A 17,206-nucleotide genomic window follows, 5' to 3' on the forward strand; every position below is an offset into this window, starting at 1 on the left:
TTTAACAAATTTGTATAGCCATAAATATAACTTACACTCAACACATTAATTGTTACAGGTAGCTTAAATCATTCTGCACCTCAACATTTCATTTATGTTAACATAAGCTTGCACCATCCCCTAGAAGCATACTTGGAAGTAAGGTATATAAGATTGTCATATAATCTTGCATTTTGTACAGCCTAATATAAATATTCATCTTCTTTTTATAATATATATGCAAATATGTATCCAGCAGGTTTGCAATAATCCATCAAAACACACATTATATGCAACATTGTAAGCATTTACCATTCAATTGTCCCCATAACTGGTAAAGTAATAATAATAAGAATTTCTCTAGAAATAGATTATTCTTTGGAAGAAAACAATAGTGGGGAGCACATGAATCTTTCAGGAAAAATTTCCTTTAAATGTAAGAAGAATTCAGACAGACAGATTATATTCTGATTATCCCTACTTTGGAATTGTAAAATGAGGCAAAGGATGGCTGAACAATCTGAAGTGACATCCCTATGAAATTCAGGGAGAAAGTTGTTACTACTTTCTTTAATTCTGTTAACTGTTGATATTAACAACTAATATTATAGGTTGAGAACAAGATTAAAGATTTCTAAATTTAAACTTCAATTTTGTTTGTTGTCTTGGGCTTGTTTTTTATGCAATAAAACATTTAAAAAAAGTTTTATTCTCTTTTTAAAAAGTATTGAGCATTATCACTGCCTCATAATTTAGAGAACTGTTGAGACTACGATGCATACAAAAAAGAAGCTACTTAATCTTTTAACAAATATATTGTTGGAAAGAAATAATGGTCAAGGAAGCACCAATAACTGATATCAAAGCTAAGATGAATAGATAATTGTATGGATTAACTGAAAATATCAGGTTTCAAGGCATGGCTAGATGTTACAAGAAATAAAGCTGGCACGCTCTATCATTTTTGTCCCTTTCTCCCAGCATCAAAGCAAGCAGACTATGATGTAATTATATTGTGCATTATTCTGCTTGTAACTAATGTCTGCCACCAATAGCTATAGGGAAATATCTGAAATTCTAGAAAGGAAAGGAAAGGAAAGGAAAGGAGACAACTTCTAATAATATCGAGGTCTAGTTTTAAAAGAATCAAGCTTTTCTATTATTTGGGTTCCTGAATTTCCATACTTTTGTACAAATAATGAAACTTAAAAATATATTAAACTCAAAAAGTTAACAGCCTCATTATCTAAAAGTGGAAACACTAGGTCTTAAAATGAATGTGACTATACACTGAAAGTTTACCATTTACAAAAAACTGACATATTATATCAGGGTATATAATATTGACTGATTAAGAAACAAACACACTCTTGTTAGGATTGCTACTAGAATCAGATTCTGAAAAAGTCCTTGACAATCAGAAATGTACAGACAGAAAGACCTTTTATCACAAAAGGCTATAATATTTGTAGATGTTTACTTAAGGAATGGTAGAGGACTTTTGCATTGGAAAACTGTCATAGGTAATTTTTAGTTCAGTTTGCAGCCAGCAAATTTGCTGCCAATCTTGTATCCAGATCAAAGCAGGCAAATAGAGTCCAACTCAGTTCCATTATAAAAATAAGCTTGATGTAAACATTAGCAAACATCAAAAACAGTTAACTAAAAAAATGGGACGAAGCAGACAAAAGCAGGAAGAGAGACAGACATGAACAACAGATAGGACTTTACATTATGTATATATTCATACATCAGCCCTTCAAGGTAGATAAAATCAATGGTACTTTTCAGTTGCAAGGTATAATACCAGAATCCTGAAAGCCTGTCCAAGTTTCTCTTTGTCACATCTTATAAAAAACAAAATCAAGGCAGAGTTATTTTCTTTTTTGTACTTCCTCCTACCTCTGGACTATATAATCTCATATCCAAGTTCCTCCTTAACAGTGCATTCATACTTTCCCCAAGGTCAATTGTAAATATCTCTATATATCAAAAGTGACAGAATTTTGCAGAGCCAGAGAAAACAATGCTGTGGGTAACTACATGCACAGTCTCAAAGAGAAGGCCTTTTTGTTGTTGTTCTAGAAAATATGTGGCAACTATTAGTAAAACATCAGCTTAATCTGGGAAAAGAGAAAAGTGTGGAAACTCAAGATAGCCACTTCACTGCCTTTGGAATAAGAGAAAGGAAAATGAAACTGTAGGCTTTTAAGATTCTGTTATTATAACCTATATCAAGAGAATTCTATGTTACTTGAGGTGTCTTTTTCCTAAACTGGTCTAACTTAAAGGACCAATGGTATCTAATAGTTTGTTGTTCATAGACAACAAGTTTGCTTTTCCCTATCTCAAATTTAAGAATGTTCCTCTAGAACAGAAAAAGGAACCATTTTAGTGTAGAAATAATTTATGCAATGTATATAATGGATTGAGAGCCAGTTTGGTGTAGTAGTTAAGGCACCAGTCTAGAACCTGGGAGATGACAAGTTCTTGTCCTGTCTTAGGCCAAATCCAGCTGGTGACCTTGAGCCAGTCACTCTTTCTCAGCCCTATGAAGCAAGCTATGGCAAACCACTTCCAAAACCTTGCCAAGAAAACTATAGAGATTTGGCAGTTGCCAGAAATCAATACGGATTCTGATTCAAAGGCATGCAAGCACAGAAAAGCATGCAAGCATACACACAAGCATAATTGATGACTCCTATTGTTGCAATATAGCAGATAATGGATATGTTTTGTTACAAAGGAACAGGACTAATAGAAATGGAGATGTTGTACTATATGTTGTCTCAAAGGTGCTTTTTCAAGAGGCACCTGGACTTTCTTTTCTTTTTTCCTTTGAAGACATTTTGCTTCTCACCCAAGAAGCTTCGTCAGCTCTCTTGGATGAAAAGCGAAATGTATTTAAAGAAAAAAGAAAGAAAGTCCAGTTGCCTCTTGAAAAAGCACATTTGAGACAACCATGACCTGGATGACTGAGAAGCTCCATAGAAATGTACTATATGTTGCAATATCCATTCTTCAAAATCCAAATTCCTCATTCTCATACCCAGTAACCATGGCATGAACCATGGCATGATTGTGGTTGATGATCCTAATAGAGATGGGATCTATTGAGTTCTTATTGGTCACTTTAAACTGCCATGGGAACATCCATAACTATTTGGCTTGGACTGCAGGAGAGACCAGGTATCTACCTTCTGATGAGGCATATGCCCATATAATCCTTGATCACTGCTTTCCAAAGTATTTATCAGATCTAACATGAGCTCCTTAAATGTATAAAGTTTAGCATTCTTCTGAAAAATCCTAAATCTATGTTTAAAAATCCAAACTATCATTCTCTTGAGAAGGCTTTTATTGCATTCTGCACAGAAAGTCAATTTAAATTGGGAAAGAGAGCTGGGTTCTGTGAACTGTGTGGTTCTGGTTCTGTCACCAATAATATTACAGTTTTTTCCTATGGGGAGGAAACAAAGTAAGGGAATCCATTAATCCTTTTTCTTAAGTTGTCCTTTATTAAAATAATAAAAACAGCATCATTTGCTGGCTTTGTTTTTGAGGCAGAATGCAGATTGGCAGAGAGAAGCACAATTTATGCCAGCCTACATTTCTGCTGACTACCAGGCTCAAAAAAACCCACTATAAGATAATCACAATACGTTTGGTATTGTTATATAGAGTAACTGAATTAAAACATTATGATTGTTGGTGTCTTCTATTGCCTGTCCACCAAAGGATCAACTGTCCTTGATTTGATACCATCCCATAAGTAAGATTTAGTTGTGAAGCTAAAGAACTTAAAACATTAGAAGACAATGAACGTGTAACTCCAGAGTTCATTTTAAGAAAAATTAAAGTTAAGTGTAGTCCAACAGGTGTCGAGGACAATTACGATGAACCTATGACACGTGTTTCAAGAAAACACACCAGTGTTCACCAATTCCCAACAACAATCTCAGAATACATCATGTACTCAAACGACTTTTGATGCCTAGCCTTCAGACCTTCCAGAAATAATTTAAGTGGGCCATGCTCTCACAGGGCCTCTGGAGCCATCAGAATGAGTTTTATTCATATTTCATTTTTATAATTATTTGATGTTTCTTTATATAATATATAGCCCCACACATGATTGGAATGCATTTTTTACATAAATGAATACATAAAGAGTTGTTTATTGTATCTTTAGTTTAATGAAAAGAACGACTAGGAGTGACATCATAGCAGTGTTCCAATATCTAAGGGGCTACCACAAAGAAGAGGGGGTCAGTCTATTTTCCAAAGCACCCAAAAGCAGTATATGAAGCAATGGATGGAAACTCATCAAGGAGAGAAGCAACCTAGAACTAAGGAGAAATTTCCTGACAGCTAGGACAATTAATCAGTGGAAGGACTTGCTTCCAGAAGTTGTGGGTGCTCCAACACTGAAGGTTTTTTAAAAAAGAGATTGGACAACCATTTGTCTGAAATGGTATAAGGTTTCCTGATTGAGCATGGGGTTGGACTAGAAGACCTCCAAGGTCTCTTCCAACTCTGTTATTCTGTTATTCTGTTTCTCTTTTGTTCCATATGTGGGTTTGTGTGTGAGAGAGACATGGCAGTAGAGTCAAGTTAGGCATTTACCATATGTTTGATATACTGTGCCCAAAAGTTTCACCATCACTGATCTAGGACTTTAAAACTAGATTTTAATAACTGTGAGAACAATAATCAGGATTTCAAGACAGCAGAAATAAATAGGAAGGCAACTTAAAATGATTCAGCATTACTTAGAAAAGAATACTAAAAGCATGGAAAACAATTTGAAGAGGGAAGGAGGAGGAGGAGGAGGAGGAGGACGGAGAAATGAGAATAGTAGAGGATGCAAATGTGACTACACAAAAAACAAAGTGAAATTATAAAAACAAAAAAGGGATCAAAATTTACTGTACATTGCTAAGCAAGGCAGCTGTTAACTGAATCATGCCCAATTTTACGACTTTTTGCCATGGTTGTTTAGTGGATTACTGCAGTTGCTAAGTGAATCATGTGGTCATTAAGTGAACTCAGATTCTCCGATTGTCTTTGCTCATTGGAAACTGGCTGGGAAGGTTGCAAATGGCAATTGCATGATCCCGGAACACTACAACCATCATAAATACATGCTGATTGATAAGTGCCTCAATTTTTATCATGTGACTGTGGGGATTTGCAATGGCTGTAAGTGCAAGGCCCGGTTGTAAGTCACTTTTTTCAGTGTCATTGTTACTTTGAACAGTCACTAAATAAATGATTTCAATCAAGGACTACATGTACATATAAGCGACTGAAAAAATCCCAGATCGTCAGAGAAAAGTACATGTAGAAAGCCCAAACACTGCAACTGTAGTATCAGAAAAACAAAATCTCACATAAATCTCCTTGATGAGTTTCCATCCATTGCTTCTTATCTTGTCTTCAGGTGTGTTGGAGAATAAGTTGACCCCCTCTGCTTTGTAGCAGCTCTTTAGATATTGGAACACTGCTATCATGTTACCCCTAGTTCTTCTTTTCATTAAATTAGACATACTCAATTCCTGCAATATTCTTCATATGTTTAAGTCTCTAGTTCCCCTAATCATCTTGCTCTTCTCTGCTTCTCTTTCTACAGTCTCAACATCTTTTTTATATTATGATAATCAAAACTGGAGGCAAACTAGATAATCCAATCACTTCTTTTTTTGCTAAATCGCCATCTCTCCCACATTGGTCCAAATAGTTCAAATTATTGTATAGAAAAAAGCTTTACAAACTCTTATTTGCAAGCTACCTTCATATCTTTATGATGGAATAAAAAACAAATAGTCTGAACTTGGTTTTTCATGATAAATTTTTTCTTTACACCTTATGATGTTTGCAACTTAGTTACTTAAATACTTTCTGTGATGATTTAACTATAGCTGATTCTCTCTTAAACTGGGCAACTGTCCCATGCAACACAATCACCTTGGGAACATTCATAATAACTAGGATACTGAGAAAACATTTCACATTTAAGTCATGTATAAGGAAAGTATTTTAAGGAAATATTTTACTTATGTTTTATAGTTCAATCCCCTGCCCAAGGCAGGAGTCCTTATACCATCCTGGACAAATGGATGTCCAATCTTTTCTTAAAAACCTTCCCCAATGGAGCACCCACAACTTCATGAGGCAAGCTCTTCCATTGGTTAATTGCTCTCACTGTCAGGAATTTTTTCCTTAGTTCTAGGAAGAATCTCTCTTTAATGAGCTTCCACCCACTGATTCTTGTCCTGTCCTCAGGTGCTATGGAGAATAAGTTGACCCCTCATCCCTGTGGCTACCTCCAAGTACTGGAAGACAGTTATCATTTCTCCCTAATCATTCTGTTCATTAGGCTAGACATACCTAGTTCCCTTAACTGTTCATGGTATGGTTTAGCTTCAATACCTCTTATCATTTTTATTAGTCACACAGTGATTACTAGGAAATTTCTAGAGAAGTTTGTAAATTCTATAAGTACCTTGGAAAAATGGCATAATCACCAGAATTATTAGCAAGTATTTGTCAAGGGCATGTCTTGCCTAAATATTATGCTGTTATGTTATGCCATGTTGTTTGTCATGTCATGTTATTGGATAGGGTCATTTCTATAATGAGAGTCAATTTGGTATAGTGTTTAAGGCAAGGAGACCTTGAGTTCTAATCCTTACTTAGGCAGCAAACCAACTGGTAACTTTGAGCCACTTACTCTCTCAGCCTTAGAAAGAAGGTGAGGGCAAATTATTTCTAAAAATACCGCCAAGAAATCTGCATGAACTGATACAGCCAGTTGCCAGGATTCAAGACTGGGTTGAAAGCACTCTCTCTTACACAATTTTAATAAATTGTAGAAATGTGATAGATCCAACATATTTTGACATTAGCAAAACATTTGCTGAAGTGCCTCATGACATTCAGATTAGTAAGTTAGTTAAGCATAGACTGGATAGTATGACATTTAGGAGAACTGATTATGAGTCAGCAGTGTAATGTGGCTGCCAAACAAGCAAGTATAATTAAGTCTGAATTATTTCCAAATCACAAGAAGTAATCATTTCACTTTTTCTATTTTGATCAGATCCCACTCTGAGTGTTGCATTCAGTTCTGGGAACCACACAAGAAGAAGTATTCAAAGAAATTAGAAGGGCAATGGGAATGATCAGGGAAATGGAAATAGACCTCTGAAAAAGTTGGGCAGAAACAGTTTGAGGAGACTGAAGAATGTACAACATTCATCAAATATGTGAGGATGTCACACAAAGAAAGTCAAGGTTGTTTTGTTTTATTCCAGAGTGCAGAATAATAGTTACAGAAAGACAGGTTCCAATTGAATGTTAGAAATTTATCCTATCATTAACATTGCCTCAGCAGTGGAACAATTACTTAGAAAGATAAATGGGTTCCTCTTCAGTTGGCAGTATTCAACTGAAGGCTGTTTTGCCACCTGTCAGGGATGCTTTTTAAATTTTTTATTGTGGTCTTAAAATTTAAGATTTTAAAAAATTCACTGAAGAAGTATTTTTTTCAATCCGATGGTTATGTGAGGCAATAATGAGGTTAGCTACTTAAAGGAACAACAAAGCATACCTACCTGCCTCCTTTATATGCTTGTAAACATCATCTGAACCAGCAGAAGAATATGGAATATCATCATGGGCTACAAAATCAATCTAAAAATACAGAATAAAAGGAAATTAAGTTGTCCCTTACTTTGGAAATGTAACTTCCTTATTTGCTAAACAAATTTTAAATAAAGATACTTTAAATGATTGTAATAGATTTTATATTAATAGATTTTGTATAGCACAGGAAAGTACAAACCCTTTTAGTTATATATATGTGATATTAGTTAAAGAATCTAAGTTGTTTATAATTATATTAAGTACCACATCAGTAATACAAAATATTCACTATGCTGGAATCTAAAGAATCATGCTAAAGAAAAAACGTATCTCAGAATATTTTAATGACATTTTTACTATTATACTTTGCTTCTTAATATAATACAACTTAATAAAGTTATTCCAAATAAGTGGAAGACCAACCATAGCTCATTATTTACTTGAGCTTTGTATATTATTGATAAATGGATGACATAAACATGTAGTAGTAGTGAAGAGTAGCTAATCTTACAATTCAATCAACCAGCATTATCATTGTTATTACTGGAACTGAGTCAATGTTTGAAAAGATATTTTCCCTTTTTATTATAGTAGCATGAAAAGTTCTTTTTCACTTCCTCAAATCCTAATTACATTTTCTAAAATTTTGAATGCATAGCATCTAAAAGGAGACAAGAAAAGGAAAGGAGATTTTCATACTGTTGTTACTATCACAGCTATAAGCAAAAGGAAATAATTATTACCACTTTTGAATTACAACCTAAATTACACAGATAATGTGCTAGGGATGGTAGCAAAAGACACCTCAGTTTACAGTCCAACTATGTTTTATAAACATGACAAATATGCAGTATTTGGCACCATCGCTGGTATGAAACTGGTGTATGGGGGGGGAGGTTAAAAAAATAGAAAGAAAAATACCTTATGCTTTTCCAAAAACTCTGCTGTGAGTGTCCATGGAGCATCTCTGATTACTTCATCTACATAGCGACAGTGTCTGAGAGCCTCATAACGTTCCTCTTCATTCATTACAGTGAAACCTTTAAACTTATGTGTTAGATCATCACTGCAAACTGACATACATGCAAGAAGAATTCAAAAAGAGTAACCTTGGCCCTGTAAAATTCAGTGCATCTCTTTGGCTATAAATTATTCAAATCTATTTTCAGAGTTTAAAACAGTAGTTGTCATACCAAATCACAAAGGTAGCAATCTAAAATTGGAAAACAATTTTCAGTCCCTTGATCACATTTAGTCAATTGAAAACTTGCTTATATTGGACGGCCATTACATTAAAAGCTATCCTATGTTGGATAGCTGTTTCTCTAATTTGTAGGCCAGAGAAATTGCTAGCTGAGTTTCTTTCAGAAGCAAGTCCCAAAGCTTTTGAACTGTGGAATGGTGGATCTTTTCTTGCAGTTCTCTTTGCTGTCCTAGCTGGAAAGTCTGAGACTTATCTCAAGACACAGAGATAGCAATGAAATGGAGGGAAGCTAGACTGGCCATTGTTTTATTTCAGCATTTCCACATTCTCCATGGCATTTCTTTTTCTGGATATTACTATTGTTCCAATTTCTTATGGAAATATCAGAATATCAGTCATAGGGACATGTTCTTCAATTGCCTTCTCTTAATACAAACTAATGGAAAGAAGCAATTATATTTCAGCATATAAATTTGGATGAAATGACATTCAGTAGGCTCCATTCCACATTTCTGTTTTTAATATCTGAGAAAGAAGAATCCAGAATTGATCCTGAACATATGTAATATTAAATTTATTTCTTTTCTTATCTCAATTTTATAAGTTCTATAAGTCTTAGGGAACAGGTCAGCTTTACAAACAGAAAAAAGATCTTCTGGATCAGAGGAAAAATACCTTATTGATCATGTGATATTTGCAAGCACTTTAGCTCTTTCCTAATATTTCTTAAATATTAGAATTAAATGCTTGCTTTTTAGAAAATTAAAATGAGAAAACTCACAGAATCTGGGCTTGTTTAGCAAACTATATAAAAAAGAATATCAGTCTAAAAGTAATATTTGTTTGAATATCAGGCTTACCTCCTACTAATAAGTAGCTATTAGGAAACAGAGTTTTGGCTTGCATGAGAGCTCTTGCATGACCAGAATGGAAGAGATCAAATATTCCATCTGCATAGACTCTGACCGGTCTGTCCACTATGAACATAAGAAACAATTTCCATGTCATACCAGAAGTTTATCTCAAATCTAGTCAGATTATAATGATGCATTTGCTACTTCTATTCAGAAATATGAAGAGGTTCAGGCAGTGTTGAGCCATTTAGCCCAATAAAAATCTATATCAGAAAAATTATTTTCCATAAAAAAACAGTAATTGGCTGGGCTTGGCTGGGCTCAGAAGCTAACAAGAGTCAGGCCCAGGTTAATACTTGGATAGAAGATCACCAAGAAATTCTAGAGCCCTAGATCAGATTGGGAATTTGATCTGCATCCCAGAAGAAAAGATTGCTCCATTGCTCTGTTTCGTGGAATCTGTACAATATCACTAGAAGGTGAGTTTAGCTTAAAGAGGATTTCCTTAATAAAGACATAAACTACCAGATGAATTATTATTATTGTTATTGTTATTAACAACTATTACTATAAATGTTAAATTATAATAATGCAGACCAGAAATCTGCAGTAACACTAACAGTAACAGTAATAACAAGCCTTGGTTTACAGCTAAACTCAAGCAGCTACGTCAGGCCAAGGAGGAAGCCTACAGGAAAGGAGATAGAATGCTGTACAATCAGGCTAAAAATGTATTAACAAGGGAGATCAGAGCAGCAAAAAGAAGCTACTCTGAAAAACTGAGAAATCTCAATAAATGAACCAGCAAATGTATGGAAAACTCTTAAAAATATCGGTGATTACAGCAAACTTCCTTGCCATGCTGAAGGGAATCTACAACTGGCAGATGACCTGAATGTGTTTTACTATAGGTTTGAGAGGAAACCACTGTCAGCTATTGCCACCATCTCCATCTCAGCTACACCAACAACAGCCAAACCTCCTACAACTGACCCCACAGAAAAAGATGTGCGAGATCTATTTCACAGAAAAAGCCTGGACAAGCACCAGACCCAGATAAGATAACTGCAGTGGTGGGATTCAGCTGGTTCGCACCACTTTGGGAGAACCAGTAGTTAATTTTTTGTTGCCCAGGCCCAGAATGGACTTCCCGAGGCAGTATCTACACAGAGAACTGGTTGTTCACATTTTGAATCCCACCACTGAGTAATTCCTTCTTGCCTGAAAGCTTGTGCTGACCAAGTGGCCCCCATCTTCACCCGCATCTTTAATAAATCACTAGAGATGTGTTATGTTCCTTCTTGCTTCAAATGCTCTACTATCATCCTGGTGCTGAAGAAATCCTCCATCAAGGAACTGAATGACTACAGACCAGTTGCTCTGACATACGTAGTTATGAAAACCTTTTCAAGGTTAGTGCTGGCCCACCTGAAAACTATCACGAATCCGCTTTTAGACCCCTTGCGATTTGTCTACCAAGCAAATAGAACAGCAGATGATGCTGTTAATATGTCTCTGCACTACATCCTACAACATCTTGAACCTCCAAGGACCTTTGTCCTTTTGTAGACTTCAGCTTGGCATTCAATACCATCATTCCAGATATTCTTCCAACTAAACTGATTCAGTAGCCGTGCCCGACCACACTTGTAACAGACCCGTTACCGCTCTGAGTCCCGTAAGGGAGATAGGGCGGTATATAAATTCAATAAATAATAATAATAATAACTTGTAAGAGGATCATAAGCTTTCTAACAGACAGGAAGCAGCAGGTGAAGCTAGGCAAAATCACATTAGTTACGTGTACAATTAGCACAGCCCCCCCCCAGGACTGTGTGCTCTCTCCATTCTTTTTTCTTTCTATACCAACAACTGCATCTCAAAGGATCCCTCTACTAAAGTACTGAAGTTTGCAGATAATATAACAGTCATTGGTCTCATTCGAGACAATGACAAATCTGCATAGAGACGGGAAGTTGAACAACTGGCCTTGTGGTGCGGCCGGAACACAATCAAAACTGTGGAAATGATAGTAGATTTTAGGAGAAGCCCTCCAATTCCACCACCTTTTACAATACTAGACAACACAGTATCAACAGTAGAGATCTTATAGTTTCTAGGTTCTATAATATCTCAAGACTTAAAATGGACACCTAACATCAAAAATGTCATCAAAAAAGTACAACAAAGAAGGTTCTTCCTGGGCCAACTTAGAAAGCTCAGACTACCCAAGGAGCTGCTGATACAGTTCTACACAGGAATCTGTCTGTCATTTGCAATTCTATAACTGTCTGGTTTGGCACTGCAACCAAATAAGATAGACACAGACTTCAACTGATAGTTAGAACTGCAGAAAAAACAATTGCTACCAGCCTGCCTTCCACTGAGGACCTGTATATTGCACGACTCAGAAAGAGGGCTATGAAAATATCTACAGACTCGTCACATCCTGCACATAAACTGTTTCAACTTCTTCCCTCAAGACAACGCTATAAGACATTGCACACCAAAACAACTAGACAGAAGGACAGTTTTCCCCCCATGCCATCATTCTGCTAAACAACTAATTCCCACAGCACTGTCAAACTACCTAGTAGAGTTGTATTACTATCATCCTTCTCATCTTTTTTATTATCTATTCCTTATCTTCTTATGACTATAACTTTGTTGCTTGTATCTTATGATTTATATTAATTATTTTATTTAGTATGCTAGAATGGTTTATGTTGATTGCTTATTTAGTATCCTATGACTATCACTGAGTGTTGTAACATGAATTATGATGAATGTATTTTATGATTATAATCATGATTTATCACTTGTTGCTTGTATGTTCACTGAGAGCTTATGCACCGGAGACAAATTCCTTGTGTGTCCAATCACACTTGGCCAATAAAGAATTCTATTCTATTCTAATTGGGTTGCTTGTACATGGTAGAGCTAAAACAGAAAGTGCTCTTCTAAAATGAGAAGCATATGCACACATTTATAACTCATATGTTTATTTCTTGGTACTTTTTCATCTGTACACTACTAAAACTCTCTTTCCTGTAACCTTTAACTGGGTGAAATGATGCACCACAGGACAATTTTTTTTGAACCAAAGTATGGTTCAGCTTACTTGATTGCTTACAGAATGTGAACAAAATCTGGAACCTATGACTTCCATGCAGTTGAAATTTGACAAATTTTATGCAACATTTTATGACACAAAAATTATCTGAAGCTCTGTAATTGTTAAAGGCATTGAGGAATCTGATAAGGAAATATCTCTAAATGGATGATCCAAGGAGTCATGGATGGCCTAGTTTCCCTTAAAAGGCAGCTGAACTTGTTATGGGACAGGACTATGAGGGCAGCAGGCTAATTGGGCTAATCATGTGCCAAATGCAGACCTCTGTCCTCCCCAAAAGGGAAGACTGAGCAAAAGGACCCAGAAAGAATAGGAGAGCTATTTCTGCTATCCCCGCCATCCCCGACATCTGTTGCTGAGGTGATTGTTTGAGTCTGCCTATTTGCAAAACTGCTTTTAAATATGTTCAGATGTTTAATTTACTTATTTATTTTGTATGGCTGTCAAAATTGCAAAAAGCAACTCTAACATAGGATTAAAAACAAAACAAACAATAAAAATAAAGCCAGAAGGTCACAAAATGTGATCTCAGGTCCCAGAACAGTGCAACCGTCATAAATATGAACTAGTTGCCAAGTATCTGAATATTGATAAAGTGACCATGGGGATGCTGCAACAATTGTAAGTGTGAAACATGATCATAAGTCACCTTTTCAGTGCCACTCTAACTTTGAACAGTCCCTAAACCATTGTATGGCAAGGACTATTTATATTTTATTCCAATTTTCCCAACTGGTGCCCCTTCGATGGGGGAAAGTGCCTTAAATTGGGACTACAAAATCCAATCTGCTGGGAATTCTGGAGGCACTGGACTAATGTGGTTGAAATCCATTCTGAAATTAATTTATAATGCATAATACCAGACTCACCTGGTGTCCCAAGACGGGCCTGAGCAATGGTTAGCTTCTCATGAGGAGCTTTGCACTGACAGCTTGTTTCACCTGCAAATGGAGCCGGTGCTGTCAAAGTCTAGAAGATGGGAAAGGTCAGATTATGAAAAAAGAGAGCAAAATAAATTGTCAGTTGTGGAAGTTATCAAATATGACGTTATTGTTCCTTGCTTCCACCAATATCACTTGATAAGGATTTTTTTAAAAGTTAAATCTTAAGGAGAGTGAATAACTTTATAATATCCTTCAAGTTTGTTTTCTTCCAGTGAAATATTTTAGAAGTGGACAGATGTAAATATTTCATTCACCTACTGATTTTAAGTGCATTCTCACAGCTATTTATTCCAATTCCTGAGAAAATTTAATTTGCAATATCTATAATTTTCCCCATTAAATAAATTGCATTAACACATCCATACATAGTATACATAATATGAGCTGGGAACAGAAAAAGTTTAATTAAGAATTCAAATAAAGATTCTTTCCACTAATAATAAAGAAGCTGGATATTATGCATATCATCTTTCTTCTTTTGGCTTCTTATGTCATGTTAAACAAGAATAGAAAGAACAGAAAAAATAAAAAGGAGTGAAGTTTGGAGAGTTTGTCGTGGTCAGCTCTCATGTGAAACTAACATTGCAGAGTCAACAGTTCTGGAAAGCTGGGAAAAAACTTGAAACATTCCAACTCCCACATCCTTATGGCTGGTACCAATGTGTGTGTAGGGGAACTAATAAAGCTTTCTGGGCACAAAGATAAACCTCTCAGATGGAGCCCTCCAATGGTGAGACCATGCAAATACTGTCCCACTTTGGTTGAAGCAGGTGACGATAGCAGGAGAAAGAAAATAGGACAGTTCTTTACTGCCATTGCAACAGTGGGCCTAAACCCCAAAAGGGTTTCCCTCAATTCTTCAGCCACCATAAAATAGCCCTTTCTCCTTCTGTTTTATCTTCTGCATTCAGACCCTGACTTCTCCCCCCATAGAGCTCTTCCTCTAATGTGACCTAGTCACTGGTTTTTACTGCCATGTCTGCATGAATTTGCTCTGATTCATCCCCAGCCCACATCTGAGGTTGGGGATGTACAGTCACCCATAGCTATTAATTTAAAGGTAGTTTTCCCTTCTTGTATCCATGGATACAGTTTGGCACACTTCTCCAATGAATGTGAATACTGATGCTATCAGGATGCAAATTGCTCAACTTTCCTATTAGCTATTTTAGGTTACTGTGGGTACTCCTTTTCTATAGATCACTGAGAACTGCCCTCCAAGACCACTTTGTCTAAGGCTGCAGGAGAATGCCTAACCAGCATTTTTCATAGTGCTTGTCAGATCTTTCATAGGATCCTTAAAAATACAGGTTTCAGGAAAAGATTCTTTCTATGTTGAAAGCAATACATGAAACCATTCTTTTAGCTTGTAATATAATAAGACCTAAAATAAAAGATTAAGATGCCAGCTTAGATGCACAAAGCCAAATTTTGACTGCAACTAAAGAACCAACAATGCAGAAGATAACAGAAGAAGAGGGACAACCAAATATTAAGACAAAGGACTCAATTGACCAACAAATACAGCTGATGGAAAATCCAGAAAAGGAAGTGACAGCATTGCAATGGAAATGACTTTCTATATAAATCAGAAGAAATTTGAGAAAGAAGTAGAACAGATTGAATTGAAGACAAATATATTAGCGCAAACATGGGGAACTGGAATAACAGGGAGACAATTTAACAAATACAAATGGGCTAGTCCTTCCAGAAAACTGGCAGTCAAATGGTCTCCTTTAATTCAAATAATATATATAAGAATAGAGGGAGATCTATTTGATGATTTAAAGGCGCTGATATGGAAGCCTAGTTGGCAAAAAAAGAAAGCTAGAATAAGGTTGGAAAAAACTGGGATTTTGACTCATTAGAGGGGATTTTATATTGCCAATTAGAGGGTTAAAGGGAGATGTTGAAATAAGGGGAATATTGGTTATTAGATTTAAAATATTTGGAAACCAGTTGAAAATAAGGATTTCATCGGTTTAATATTTAAAAATTGGACTTAAAAGGGAAAAGAAAATTAAATATTATGAATATTTTTGATTTATTGATTAACCCAGGCAATATATATAATGGTTTTGATTTATTAAAGGGGATATTGTGTTATTAAGTAATGACTTAACATGGTGGGAAATAGATAACTCTTAGGAAATAGAACAATATTATATTCAAATAGATAAAATGTGTATTTTGGATATCACAGTTTGTTATGAAGTGAGATAAGGGAAATTTTGGTTACCCAAAGTCTGAAAATTATAAATATCAAAGGTTAAATTGGAATATTGATAAGAAATTAAAAACTGAGTAAAAATCAATAACAGGATATGGATTGTTTATGAAGATTGAATGTAATTAAGATATGTATAAGCTAAAAATGTATTGATAAATGTAATAATGATGTTCTTATTGAGTTGATATAATTAGAAATGTACTAACCTGAATATGAGATAGTAAATGTTAAGGGAAAAAGAGAAGAAATATTTGATCTTGTAACTTGAGATTTGCACTAAGATTTTGTTATTGAACCATTGATTAACCCAGTCACCACGTTGCTTTTTAAATATTCAAATGTAAAATTGGAAAATTAATAAAATATTATATAAAAAAATACAGGTTTCGTATTTTTTGCAAGAGTGTTAAGACTGGTTTTTTTGAGCTGCACAGATTGATTTAAATCAAAAAAGTGTTCTGCCAGATGCATGCTGGTAGTTCTGTTACCAGAACTATTTTTTAAAGTAGTTAATTGAAAGATACCCTAGGTCAATGGTGGCGAACCTATGGCACGCGTGCCAGAGGCGGCACTCAGAGCCCTCTGTGGGCATGTGTATCACGGCCACTAGCAGCTCACACAGGTCCATTAGGTTGCCGCCACCCAGAAGAGCAGCCCTGCCCAGCACAAAGCAGGCAAAATGGTCGGCTAGCAAGCTCGAGTAGAGATGTTAGAGTATCGAGGTGGCCACGCATACTTGGCCACACCCACCCAGTCTGCTGTGACCACCCTGGCCACACCCACCCAATGGGCCACACACCCCGCCCTCCCTGAGGGAACCACAGTGCTGATGCAGCCCTGGCACTTTGCAATAAATAAGTGGGTATTGGGTTGCGGTTTGGGCATTCGGTCTCTAAAATGTTCGCCATCACTGCCCTAGGTATACTGTATTTGTGTTTGGATTCTATCTCTTTATTGGCATCAAGTGGTTATCTGGGCCTCCACAGTCCAGATATGGCAGTTTTATTATCTTTATCTTTATAAGTAGGAAAGAGAAGAAAAAAGAAGGGACTAACAAACAATTGCCAGAAAGACTCCTGGTAGGGGAGGACTCCACTTGCAGTGTATGATACTAATGTTGAGGCAATAATAAGTGGCTTGAGAGTAGCAATTGTGGCAGCTCTTACTTTTCACTCCATTGGCCCTTCCTTTTTCTATATTACTTTTTGTCATGAC

The 17,206-nt window shown here is 35.9% G+C and overlaps 1 protein-coding gene across 2 annotated transcripts in view; it reads right to left on the reverse strand.

Annotated features, from left to right (window-relative positions):
- PCYT1B (phosphate cytidylyltransferase 1, choline, beta) overlaps positions 1-17,206 on the reverse strand; it is a 40,856-nt gene that overhangs the window by 8,528 nt on the left and 15,122 nt on the right. For both annotated transcript variants that reach the window (XM_015827877.1, XM_015827885.1), the window contains 4 exons: positions 13,687-13,786; positions 9,691-9,807; positions 8,548-8,699; positions 7,596-7,674 (listed from right to left, as the gene is read on the reverse strand). In XM_015827877.1, the coding sequence (XP_015683363.1) occupies positions 7,596-7,674; positions 8,548-8,699; positions 9,691-9,807; positions 13,687-13,786 (448 nt within the window). The remainder of the gene's footprint in view (positions 1-7,595; positions 7,675-8,547; positions 8,700-9,690; positions 9,808-13,686; positions 13,787-17,206) is intronic.

Source organism: Protobothrops mucrosquamatus, unplaced genomic scaffold, assembly GCF_001527695.2.
Source record: "Protobothrops mucrosquamatus isolate PMUCROS unplaced genomic scaffold, P.Mucros_1.0 scaffold_217, whole genome shotgun sequence".
NCBI lineage: Eukaryota > Metazoa > Chordata > Lepidosauria > Squamata > Viperidae > Protobothrops > Protobothrops mucrosquamatus.